The following is a 14180-nucleotide window of genomic DNA, read 5'->3' on the forward strand; positions in this document are numbered from 1 at the left end:
GTGCCTCGCGCGCGCCGCCACGGCCGAGGCACGTCTACACTGGCCGTTTTGTGCGCGAGGAAATTGCCTCGCGCGTATGCTCGCTCTGTGCGGGCCCGGCTTATCGCTAATGTCTTTCTGTCGCACTTATACGAGTAGATATGGAAAATTGGAAAAGTGATAGATGATACAGACCTTCGCTACGGTGCAAACGATTCTCATCTTGGCTACACCGTTTTTTAAGAGAATTTTATTTCTAATATCAAAATTGGTAATTAACTTTTTTCCGAAATGCTAGGGTTCCTATGATACCTTATACTGCGGTACATTAATAGTATTCGACACTATAATTCAGTACAGTTACTCAGATTTAATTTTGGAGAAAAAAAGTTACTACTTTTGAGGTTATAAAATTTCTAATCTAAAAAGAAACTGACTATAGGCCCTACCCCCATCCCATACCAGTCTATAAAACAATACAGTCATTTGACGAAGCCGTCTAGACGGGCAATCGTGCGGGGTGCGATGGGTGTACCGCGCGCACCCGAGCTGCATACATTCGCCATTGTTATTAGCTCGGTACACGTCAAAGGCATCGGTCCACTGTATACTTTTTACACTGTGCCCATACCTATTAACTAGTTGTAGCTAGAATGCATTCCGCCTGTTTCGACCCATATGAGGCCTCTCTTTGGGGGAGGCCTATGCAGTGGAAGTCCTCTGGCTGATATAATGATGAGGCCTCTACCTATTGGACTAAGTAATTTGGAAAAATAAAAAACAAGTATGGGTATTATATTATTTATTCATGTATATTTAATATAATTGTCCTCAAATTTACAATAAACGCCAATTCCGACCCACCGGTCAAACCAACATGTGATGTTAGTTACTCTAAAAATTCGTTACTTTTATGATAACCACTTTTAATATACTCCATTAAAACATACACTTGATATTTTGTGCGAATACTGTCCAAGTGTCCACGATTAATGATATAGAAAACCCAATAATATTTATAGAAAAGTGACCTAACTCAAAATAATTTTTAGACGGTTGCAAAAAAAGTAACAGAAATGCAATTTTATTGGCTATGTGCATGATACGGTCGGGCGTTGTTGTGTATTGTATATGTTGGGCATTTAAGCCACAGCGTCCGCTGTGATGAATTTTACTACCCACCAGTCACTGCACATAGCCAATATGACAGTGTATATTCAATTCAAATAATTTTAAGTTAAGTCACAAAGTTAGTTCAACATTGTTTTATTTAGAAAACTATATCATTAAGCGTGTTACAGTAACTGCGTAACATTGAAAACTAAACTAAAAATAAAATATTTATAATAATCAACTAGAAATAAAATTTAATTGTAATTATTGCTTTTAAATATCCATTTCATTTGAAATAAGTGGAAGAACTATAGAAATTATATACACTCTACACATTGAGTTAATATTACTATAGACTATAGAGACGACATACCAAACAATGAAATTGTCGCAATCACAACCTGTACAGTCGCCATCAGATATATAGGAGCGGCCAAGGTGCTCACAAATATCTGAACACGCCTCTATTGTCAAGACGTTAGAGGCGTGTTCAGATATTTTTGAGCACCTCGGCCGCTCCTATATATCTGATGGCGACTGTACCACGCGACCAAAACGTCGTAAGCGCTGTAAAAATTCATGGCGCTTACGCGTTTAGGTCGCGAGATTCACGCTCCGCTTCTATGGTTGATGCCAAAACGACACCAAGTCATGGCGCAAAATACTGGTTCTCTGTGCCGGTTCTATACTTTAGTAATAATAGTTCAATGACTACATGATACTTAAACTAAATTCAAATCTCTAAGGGTTTGTTTTTCAATCCATTGATATTTAAATGTATGAACATTTGTTCCGCGTAATTTATAATTTTAGTAAATTCAATAGCTTCCGTGAAATGTATATAATCTAACAATACCTTATCTGGCATTTGAAAGATCAGGCCAAACAGGCTTCATTTCAGTTGAATGATTAGTTATATTTTAAATAAGTAGTACACGACAAAATTATTGTAAAAACGAAGTATGCACCAGGAATTACAAAAGCACGTCATATAACTGCAAAACTATAAAAAAATCTACTCCATATGGATATTAAAGACGTAACAAAAAATCGCGTACTCGTGTTTCGGCCAATGATATAATTCCATAGAAACAAAATGTACCTCATTGGCTGAATAACTGAGCCACTTTTTTTGTGAGGCGTATTATCCATATAAAATAGACTACATGTTCGGGGACTGTTTTGAGGAGGATTTTAGTTTACATGGTTACCAGGGTATTGCAGGATTATACGAGTATATGATTGGTTCATAACCACTGAAGTAAGAGTGGAGAATTACTACGTTCCAGGAAAATATATTTTATCTAGCAATTTTGAGCATTGGTCCCAATGGTGATTTTTTTTATGCGACCCTTACTCTTTCTACGGTTGTTATTTTTTTTTTTCAGAATTATAAAGAACTTTGCAGAAGTAAGTGAACTACACTGATTTAAACTTTCACGATTTTTACTCATTATTATTTACAACGACGGGATTTAATCGCGTAAAATAGTTTTAAATTTACCTCCGACGTTTCGAGGACGGCGTTGTCCCCGTGGTCTCGGAGAAGACTGGCTAAAGTTGACATCAACATCTTCTAGGCGCGCGAGTTTTTCGAACTACCCGCAATAAACTATTATTATTTTAAAACTATTTTACGCGATTAAGTCCCGTCGTTGTAAATAATAATGAGTAAGTGAACTAGTCCTATAAATACCTATATAGGAAATATGTCGTACCTAAATAATAACAAGTGATGACGTGGGAATACGATTTATGCATTCAAGCCAGCTTAAACGCTTCGCACACCTTATTTCAGTCGTCTTAACTGGCATCCTAAAAAAATATAGTTACTGTAGTGACTTTCTAAACGCGGTTTTAGGATTATGAATAAAGTATAAGATGTGTAAAGCGCTTTAGTCTTTGAGCATTTAAAACCAGTTTTGACCGAGACTTTTACAGTCAAAACCATTTTAAAATGTTGAAAGGTTTTTGTAAATCTAACTCGTTATTAATCAACTGCTAAAAATTAAAGTACCTACTCAGCTAAATGTTTTATCTGGTTAAATACAAAACATAATTGGGACTATTACAATATTATAGCTGCCTAATGCACAACTCAGTTCTACCAAAAATACTAGGTACATTCGGAATGAAATTAAATGCATAATTTGCAGAATTTTGTAGACAAGTGGAATTTTTAACATAATACATAATATCTAATGATTAAGAAACTATACGATTTAAAGCCACCCTAACAAGTGACGCAGAAAACATTTGAAAAGTGGATGGCTAAATAATACATTTCGCATAAAAAATATAAACAAAATCTACCTAGACTTATATTGACCGGGATATAGACCGTGATTACCTTTTGTATTATTTGTGAGCTCCCGATATTTCGACGCAGTTACATGCATCATGTTCACGGGTGACTGAAGATAGCGGGATAGCGGGTGACAAAAGGTAATCACGGTCTATATCCCGGTCAATATAAGTCTAGTGAAACTAACCGTGAATCATTCAAAACTCTAAAATCTACCTAAATAAGTACATGCAGTATACATTTCACATCATTCGTTTACCATTTTATAATTTACATTTCCTTAACACGATAAAACGGTATCATTAGTGAAAAATTAATTCAGACTAATTTTAACCTAACTTTCGGGAGAATTTATAACGCTCCAGTCTGTATCTGTAGAACCGAATAACCAACCTTAGAACAGGTATTCCTAGGCACATAATTTCAGAGCTTTTTTTAAGCCCAAAAGTTAGATCTTGATAGCCTAAATTTATTTATACCGCCAAGAATACGCAACAACACTTATTTTACTTACCGCTAAGTTTTGACACTACTAAGATTATTATCAGAAGCTGGTATAAAAAATATTCTATCGTAACACCAAACTAGTCGAACCTGCTTTAAAGGTACTTCTTGACTAATTTTATTTTTTAACTTCATACCGGATTTAGCAAACTTACCAGAATTTGGAGCATAAGCTGATAAAACCAAATAAAACTGAGCAATTGCTGCAAATTGCCGTGCTTTAAATATTTACGGAATAATAATAAGAGGAAAGGGGACGGTCGATTCTCCATACAAACGTAGGCCCCATTTTCCTCTCTGGATATTGACATTATGGAAAATATTTTTAAATAATTTTATGTATATTTAACATAGCTATGGCCGTACGTTTGACTTTTTTAGATTATTGTAAAAATTAGGAGCGAAAAACAGATTTTATACAAAATTTTAAATGCTCCTAACTTGTATTATAATTAAAAATTAAAAAAAAATCAAACTTAATAGGGGCATAGCTGTGGTTGGTATACAACAAATTGAGTCAACATATGTGACGTTTTCAATCAAAAGGTACCACATTGTCGCTTACCATGAGGACGAAAATTGCTTGTATCTTTATACGAAAAACCTGTCAGAGCGTCCTTATGGCAAGCGACAATGTGGTACCTTTTGCTTGAAAACGACACATATTTTCGAAAATGTCCAGAGAGGAAAATGAAGACTACGTTTGTATGAAAAGGCGATTTCGCGCGGCTCCTCCACTTTCGTCTTAAATTAGTCGTTCTTTTATCCATGAAGTCGCATGAACTAGTCATCTGAAGTGGCGTTTTCACTTAGGTACCTACTGTTCTGAACAGTTCTGAGCGAGCAATCATCCGTTCATATATGGCAACACTTGCATCAATAGTGAATGGGAAGCGAAAACATTTGCATAAAACAAAAAGGTGTCGTTTTCAATCAAAAGGTACCATTGCCGCTTGCCATAAGGACGCTCTGACAGGTTATTCGTATAAAGATACAATCTAATTTCGTACTTATGTTAAGCGACAATGTGGTACCTATTGATTGAAAACGTCACAAATGTTTGATGGGAACACAAAGAAAACGCGGCTTCACTTACGTTTCTAGGTCGATAATCAAACTGTCGTTGACAGCAAAGTCACCATTGATCATCTAAACAATAAGTAAACACGCACTCTGCCGCCTCGACAATAGTCGTGTTCAGATATTTGTGAGCACCTTGGCCGCTCCGATATATCTGATGGCGACTACCTTTTTCAGTTTAGGGCGAATGCGAATTTTTAATTATGTAAGATGTAAGTATTTGTTTTGACTTCAACCCTTTCTGACTTTATGCAATTATCCTTCCATAGCAAGAAATATGTGACGTTTTCAACCTAAAGGTACCACATTGTCGCTTGTTGATAAGGTTGATTTCTAATTGAAGCTATATGGAAATAGCGCCTTACTGACAAGCGACAATAAGTACCCTTTTGGTTGAAAATGGCTTATATTTTCTTATAGAGCAATATATTCAAGAAAACGCAAATGCCCCAACTGATTTAAGTAATATGAAGTCAACTTATTACTTCTGAATATGCAATATAAGCTTAAACCAGCCAATGATAATTTGGGCACCTATTGGTACTAATAATATTCAAAGGTTACAACCATCTAAAACATTAACTTCGCTATATCATAAAAACGGTTTTTATATTTAATAAAATCATTATCTCAACGTTTACGTTTTTTTTTATATTGAGCTTTCCGATTATGTCCATATTGTATTTGTCTATCTAATGACGCGATGGTAAAGGTATCCATAATTCGACTTAGTATTCATACATGATCCATTGATCGTGGTGGAGATAAAATGGATAAAATAGCAAATTTATTAGTTAAAACGACGCAACAAAAAATTTTCATCAAATTTCAATCGAAAAAAATATGACATACTAGCTTTTGCCCGCGACTTTTTTTTTTTTTTTGAATTTATTTATTCACTTTAAATATTCATACAACTTTTGCCAGTATGCCACTATTGTAAACCTCTTTGGTTTATGTAACTTAGAAATGGAATTAGTAATTTGGGTAGGTACCTTAATTTTTAAACAAATCTGCTTTTAGATCCATCCTTTTTCACCCCCAAATTGGTCCACTCTATAAATTTCCATCCCATTATTTACAATCCTTAAGGGATGATTTCGGGGATAAAAATTATTCTATATCCTTCCCCACAGCTCAAACTATCCCCATACCAAGTTTCATCTAAATCGGTTCAGCGGTTATTGATACCCCATACAATTTTTCACCCCCTTGAGGGGCGAGTTCTGGGATAAAAAGTATCCTATGTCCATCCCCGGGACAAACCATCTGTATACCAAATTTCAACTAAATCGGTTTAGCGATTTAAGCGTGAAGAGGTAACGGACATACAGATTGAAAAGACCTAGGTCGACCGTTTTCGGTTATTACGTTAGGTAAATGTGAAACTATTCCTTTAAAGTCATGCTTCAAATATTCCCACATAGAAATAATGTTCTATGTATTTGCTTGATGTAAAAATTTACAGTTATTACACATGATTTATCTTGTAATTACATCGTGTAATATGGCAGTACTTACAGTATACGCTATTATAAACTAACATGCATCGAAATACAAGAATTACCTTTGCAAGCTTTCGATCAATGGTGATATTTAGCACATTGAGAGCACTTTAGGCGTTATCTACACAGTGCCACGTTTTTGTCCTACTTCTATCATGAAAACGACTTAAAACCGATTAAATAATTATCAAGACACATCAGGTTAAAATAAAACGTGATTTATGAAATGAAATGAATTAAATGAAAATGTTTTATAAAGGAATTCTTAGTATTAAGGACATTACAAGGAATGTACAGTACAGCGTATATATATAGCGTTTGAAGCAATTATACAGTCATTTTTTTACACAAAAGTCAACATTAATAACATAATAACGATTGTATCGCTGTGGAAAGACAGTCAGCTGGTCACATGAACATGTAAAAAAGAAAATTCTTTTCAGTCATCGTCGTCATCGCCTCCCGTTTGATACTTTGTCAGACGATAGTTTAGATGCTATTGTTAATAAAACAAATCGTCAGCCGGTTGTATCGCGGTGGAAAGACCGTGTTTCGCGTTTCGATCGCTGCCATTCCTCAACCCACCAACGGAGCGGCAGCTGACGTTCACGAGGGTTCATCATACATAGCTGTTAACCGCTCTACGAGTTTTCGCCTGGGAGGCGATGACTGACGAAATTTGCGCCTTGCTCGCGGTCTATTGGCTCAATCAAACAATTACATATTTCACTATAGATATAGAAAAACATGTAGTTTTTTGACTAATACCTATCAATTTGACCAACCTTAGACAAAGTTATCTCAGTTTGGTCAAATCCGGCCGAAGACTAATTTACATAAACATTTCTTAACCAAAAAAGGAAAACTTAAGATCCTTACATATTGCACATCGCAATCTTATGTACATGCATACATAATATCCTCTGATAAAGGCTGATATGCACCACTGCCGAACTATATGTACAATACTACTTTAATAACAACGATGCATTTTTATCTTCGCGCATATTTTTGCCAATCATATCGCAGCATTCGCAAATCCGCGGTGAAGCCGCACCTTGTATAAAAGGGTAAGTAGTATCTAATTTCAGATTTGACCGACGACTGACATGAATCAAATAGTAACATCTGTAATCTGAAAATGCAACGGCACATTCTTACATCACCCCTCGCTTCCTACTGACGCGATATAGGATCAGCAAACAGAAACAAAATACAATTATTTAAAAGTCCAGGTGATTTTTGCAGGCAAATTTTATAGGCGTTGTGTGCTTATGTGTAAAGAAAGTTATTGATGCAAATCACCTATGATTTTATGTGAAATTTAGGTCGCGCCGGGCCGTCCCTTCGAGACGCAAGCATGAGGATGATCTGAACTTCTTTGAATAGCTTTTTTCGTTTATGTACTCATACATCTCAGTTATAGTTAGAGACCTGATTGGTTTATTAACTCTATTTTGGCATATTTTGCAGTATGTCTCGGTTGACCCTGCGTACTATTGTTGCATCATTAATATCTAAACCGTAGAAAACTTCAACATTCCAAAACCCAACTTCAATTTCTAATATTAAATTATTTGGATTTTAGACTTTTTAGAGCAATGAAAAAATTGGACATGTCCATAAAGGAAAAACAGTTTCTTCCCTTTTGATAGTAAAAATAATTACTACAATAGTTTGGGAATGAAAATGACGATTTTTTTTAAATTAAGTAGATTTATAAAAGCACAAAATTGAGCACATTTTCCCCAAAAAACAATTTCATTGCTCAAAAACCTCAACCTAACCATTCTGGCATGGATCAGCCATTAACCAATATCATTGTAAAAGGTTCTGATTAAACTGTGCCCTGTTGGGAGCAAAATTATTATTTAAGTTCATGTTCATAGGCTGTTGATATTGGAATGACATTGGCATCATATTAGGTTGTTTAGCTGGGCTATTCGGGCTAGACTTTAACTGATTTATAGTAGGTGCAGGACCCGCTTTAGGTGACCTAGGGGCTAGTAGGTTGTCTAAGTCTAGGTTGATGGCGCCGGTGGTGTCGGCCCAGGTTGCACCGAGCTTGGTCGCAGGTTTGGTAACCTGGTTAGTTGCCGTTGGTTGCAGGAAGTCGACGGGCGTTGGTTGGATACCTGTTTAGGAGATTTTGATAAATAGGCTGTTTTTTTTAATCAATTTATTCCTCTTATGTTTTTTAGTTTGCTTTTGCATTTCAACAGCATATTTACAATACACAATAATAAGTCAAATTATACTTTAAAAAAGTAAATAATTTATAATTATAAAGTTATGTACTAAATGATATAGGTATTAATGGTCTTGGAAATTTTGAATGGTCGGGTCGAATGGATACAATTTTCAATGCAATTGTTTAATATCTGTATATTATTTTAAAGGTTGTCAAGCATACCCGTTCATTCAGTTACCAAGAATAATTGAAATCGAATAAAAACTAAATAAACTTTATAATTATCACTAAGTTAAGAACGCTCAAAAGTACAATAGAAAAAATCAAAACACACAAGACTCAAAAAAAAAAAAAAAAACAAGCATGTTTTTAAATAACGTACACGATTAATTAAAAAATCTTTATTTAATAAAACTTCACGGTGGGTACATTTTTAGGACTACCAATAGGGAGTATTATTACAATGCTCTGCCGCCAGAGTCCAGCACTAGCACCTATTGTAAACCATAGAGTAACTTATACATACTGTGCCTTAAACTGTTTTTTGTCAAGTTTTCACAGATAATAAAATATGACATTTATGCATAAACGCGGTTTATATACAAAGGGCCTACCGAGAAACGCAAAAACGAAATTTTGTTTTACGCCTCTTTATCGCTCTAATATGCAAGTGATAGAGAGGTAAGATAACGAAATTTCGATTTTCTTGTTTCGCGGTAGACCCTGATTGTGATGGATTGTGGTAGTGGCGCCCCCTACGCAGAGTTTTGCGTAATATTCCCTATTATAATTCTTAATTAAAATATTCATAACCAATTAGAAAATAGTTCATAACAAAATCGAACAGTATAACATTTTTGTTTTTAGTAATCATCACATTTAGAAAGATCGCTTTAAGCACCTAACATTTAATTGTATAGACACCAATCCTGACATGCATTTAAAACTACATAATTCATAATTAAATTACCTTTATCTTAAAGACAATCACATCGCCAAAGTCAATATTCACCAAGTTTTTGCTGGATTCACTGGTTAAAATTATTAGTATGGTATCATTACTAAATAATGATACCATACTATAAAACTGAAATAAAATAAAAATCATAGAAAATAATTTAATTTGTTCTTAGAGGATACCATACTAATAATAAGTTTCTGTAGTAAGCATTAAAAAAAAATGCTTACTAATATTAAATTTCCTAAAAATTAATAACAGCCAAAATTAAAAATCGATAGGTATTGCAAAAGGAATCCAACATATTTTACAATCAATTGACAAAAAAGTTCGACATACCTAATTTATTAATTATATAGGATAATCGCACTTAAACTATCGTGAGACATATTTCAAAATATTTATCAGTACGGTTTTTACTCACTATTATTATATAGGATATACATCCGGTAATTCAATGTTTGAAAACAGGCTGTTAAATCTATATAAAATCGAAGTTTTTTTTTCTTCCTAAAACCAATATAAAATAAACACACCGTGGAACATTTGAAAAACAATTCTACAACATTAAGGGGCCGTAGTCGATTTTGGAGCAAAAATTTAAAATTGATAGATTTAGTCGTTGAAATTATACACGTTTTGTTACGTAATATCTAAATAACAAGTATTGGCTTCTATTAGCACGTCTTCTCATCTTGCTTCTTAATAATGAGGTCGCGAGCGTGCGTCACCGGTAATATATGAAAAGAAGGGGTAGTTTTTAAAAATTCATCAAAAATTGATGGTGGTAAATTATACAAATTGATGTATAAGAATAGTTTCAGCAAATGTTGTAGATTGTTTAAGTATCAAAATTATGTTGAAATTAAGTCGATTTTCAGAGAAATTGTCACTTGTTTTGAAGTAATTTCTGGAGAAAATTGATTTCGTCTAACTTTCATTTACACTACTTCAAAGTCATAATAATAAAAATGTAGTCTGATAAACGTCAAGTACAGGATATGTGTAATACAAAATTACCATGTTTAGCAGTCCAAACTTTATGAAATTTACAAATAAGAGCGACAAAATCAGTGCTTTACACGCGTTTACCTAAACGTCCATCAGAAAAGCCAACATTACTAATTTAGTGAGTATGTTTTCAAAAAATTGATCTGATAAAAGGTAAGATAAGAAGACGTGCTAATAGAAACCAGTACTTGTTATTTCAATTAGGTAACAAAAGGTGTACAATTTCACCGACTAAATCTGTCAATTTTACATTTTTGCGACTAAAATCGACACCGGCCTCTTAACACGTGTAACACAAAAAACATCAATTTGTAACTTTAGACAATTTAATATAGAATAAGGTCACAACTTTACAATAGGAAGTTTGTTGAGTCAGACCAAGATAACTCTGCAGCTATTTTTATAGCACAAATGTGCAGTGTTATTTTAAACAACAAACTTCTATGAAATTATGACGTTTAAATAACACATGCACGTCTGTGCTATAAAAATCACTGCAGTTATCTTGGTCTTACTCTATCTATTAGAAAGTATATAAATTCAATTCAGAACAAGAAAAAAAAATAGCCTAAAACAATGACGCATATTTTATATGATTAAAATCAGTAGTGACATAAAATACCTATAGGCTAAGCAACAAGAAGGTATAGAGGCAAATGCTTGAAACACAACTTTCGACTCTGTAACTTTGTTTGGACTAGTTAGGAGGTGAACATATCAAAAGTCCCCGGCCGTAGCCCTTGAGCCGGGGGTAGAGGGATTGAATGTCCCATTTTTCTGTTTTTCACTTACATCTTGGAAACTTTGCGTCTTAGCGACACGACTACTTACAGAAAACGAAATCTGATTAAATTTGCTACAAGTTTAATTTAGTCAAGGTTTTCAGATATTTAGATAATTTAACCAGGGACCGGACAACCCTTTCCGCGATAAAACCCTTTCAATGGGCGACACTTAAACACGGCTAACACATTGAAAGACTTTCCCTTTTGAACTGCAAGCCCATTCATACCCTTACCTTTGACTAACCCTTACCGAAAAGCTAACCAAAAATAAGGCTAGCTCTTAATAAGGGTTACCCTTATCTTTAAGCGCTTTTTATAAAGGTTTCCCTTTGCGAGAAAGAGACAGGATTAGTATATATCTACGGTAGTGTATGAAAAGGAAAGAAAATACGTGCCTAGTCAAAGAACGCCGCCATCGCGGCCGACGATCGCTCGGATTCGAAGTAATGTGTGCTTTATGAACAAGGTAGACGACTTAAATTAGCACGCTTATATGCTAAAAGGGAAGCCCTTTATAAGGCTAACCCTTATAAGCAATATGCAAGGTGTTGGTGAGCGGATGATAAGGGTTTTGTAAGGGTATTTGGGCTACCGATTACTCAAATGTGGTAGCTTTATATAAGGGTTTTTAAAACCAAAACAAAGGGTTTCGTCTGGCAAAGGGTATGGTGAGTTAAGCCTTATGCAATACCCTTATAAAACCCCGATAAGGGATAGCGGGCCGGTCCCTGAATTTAACACATAGTTACAATATCTTAGTTATACTCATGCCAACTAACTTACCTTATCTTCTAAAATCACAACAAAGATCTGTTTTTTTCAATATTAACTACAGCTGACCTAAAATTTAATTTCTTATGTTTACATTATAATAAAACGCAACGAGAGAACGTGTAATTCAAAGGTTATGATGATTACATTTTCAACTGAATATCATTAATCTGACCACGCTAACTGCAAAAACTTGGCAGTAAGAACGCATACATATCCCTATAAGCTCCATACTAGACGTAAACTTAGCGTTATTATTCACAACGACGGGACTTAATCGCGTAATATAAGTTTTAAATTTACCTCCGACGTTTCGAGGACGGCGTTGTCGCCGTGGTCTCGGAGAAGACTTCTCATTTTCAGTCTTCTCCGAGACCAACCTCGAAACGTCGGAGGTAAATTTAAAACTTATTTTACGCGATTAAGTCCCGTCGTTGTGAATAATAATGAGTAAAAATGGTGAAAGTTTAAATCAGTGTTTTGGTAAATTTAGCGTGGTCAGATTCCATCTTTTCCAAATTTGAGATTATTTGACTATCAAATTGAGTGAATTATTTCAAACTGCCATATTTCGAAATATTTGTCGTATTGCACTTAAGTTTAAAATTGATTGCACTGCACTGCACTGGTTTACAAATATTACGTAAGCAAGAAAATTTTGACATGACAACCATCACATTAATTTCAGTCATTATCTTAAACATTTTATTTTACACTATTGTACACTATTGCATTTAACCCTTGGTTGAAATATCAGCGTCCAGAGTCCAGACCAATGAGGGCTAACGCGTCTAATTTCGCCGCTAGGGGCGCTAGTGTAGATGGAGGTCTTTCAAAATGTAGAATGCATAGAAGTTTGGGGGGTTTCAAGCTTTTTTATCAGGAATTTTCACCCCTTATTCTTAATTGTGGTAAATCTTTGTCCATCTTTGAATAATCATGATAAACAATAGACATAGCTCAATAAATGTTAGTGGGTTAAAAAAAGTGACGAAAAAAAAGCAAAATTAAACAGGTTGAAAAAATTACACATTTGGACGTTAAAATACCTTTGTGTATATTAGAACGTATTGATTTTATAAAAATAAGCATAGAAGAATTTTGAGATCTGTTTTTCTGAACCTACATCTACACAGTGGCGCCAACTGGTGAGCACAAAAACGGTAGCCCTCATAGGGCTGGAGGCTGCGAGCGTCAGTTAACGTCTTTTGCGGTGAAAGGATTAACTTACGGCTACAAATTATAGCGCAGTATTTCTACTACATACCTTAAGAGTATTGAAACTAATTTACAAATGTTTACGGACAATATCTTACATAATTGTATAATCACACAAAATACGTTTTTCTTACAGTTAGGCGATATAAATTCATAGTCTTTAAACATCAGACGTTTGGACTGAGCCTGATTGCTATTATAGCATAGCATTATATAATACCTACTATTATGGTACAGCTTGGTCGACGGTAGCGGAGTGGTGGTTATATCGAGACAAAACATGGGATAAGAAGTTCAAAACTAATATATTATTAGTAATATTTATTATCTCTAGCGGCTCTAGCTTTATATATTTATAAAAAAGTAAAAATTGGCCTCATTCACTCAATTATAAAGTTTAATGGCTTCATAATTTGGCCGCCTTATTGGTAACAGAATTATTTAAATAACCAATGTCGCCATCAACTTGTAGCACCCATAATTTTTTGAATACATTTTAGTATACTTTAGAGATTTTAGTAAATTTAAGGGCGTGTTCACTTAACTGTGTCCCGGCAGGTTAGCCATCGTCACAAAACTGACGGTCAATGTCAAACTCCATACATTTTGTCAGGCAAGTGACAGTTAAACGTGACTTAAACACAATTAAGTCCAAACGTTAAATAAGATACCTTTGTTTTGTCTCAAAAACCAACCCTAACGAACGAATTTACTTACGCACATTGCGCGAATATGACGATATCGTCATATCATTCGTCCA

General features: G+C 34.5%; 1 protein-coding gene across 1 annotated transcript in view; it reads right to left on the bottom strand.

Annotated features, from left to right (window-relative positions):
- Positions 1-766: 766 nt before the first annotated feature.
- LOC134750765 (uncharacterized) overlaps positions 767-14180 on the bottom strand; it is a 30356-nt gene continuing 16942 nt past the window's right edge. Inside the window, exons 12-13 of the mRNA XM_063686007.1 lie at positions 13555-13613; positions 767-8621 (exon numbers count right to left, since the gene is read on the bottom strand). Of these exons, the coding sequence (XP_063542077.1) occupies positions 8305-8621; positions 13555-13613 (376 nt within the window). The 3' untranslated portion in view covers positions 767-8304. The remainder of the gene's footprint in view (positions 8622-13554; positions 13614-14180) is intronic.

The sequence above is a fragment of the Cydia strobilella genome, chromosome 20 (assembly GCF_947568885.1).
Source record: "Cydia strobilella chromosome 20, ilCydStro3.1, whole genome shotgun sequence".
Taxonomy (NCBI): domain Eukaryota; kingdom Metazoa; phylum Arthropoda; class Insecta; order Lepidoptera; family Tortricidae; genus Cydia; species Cydia strobilella.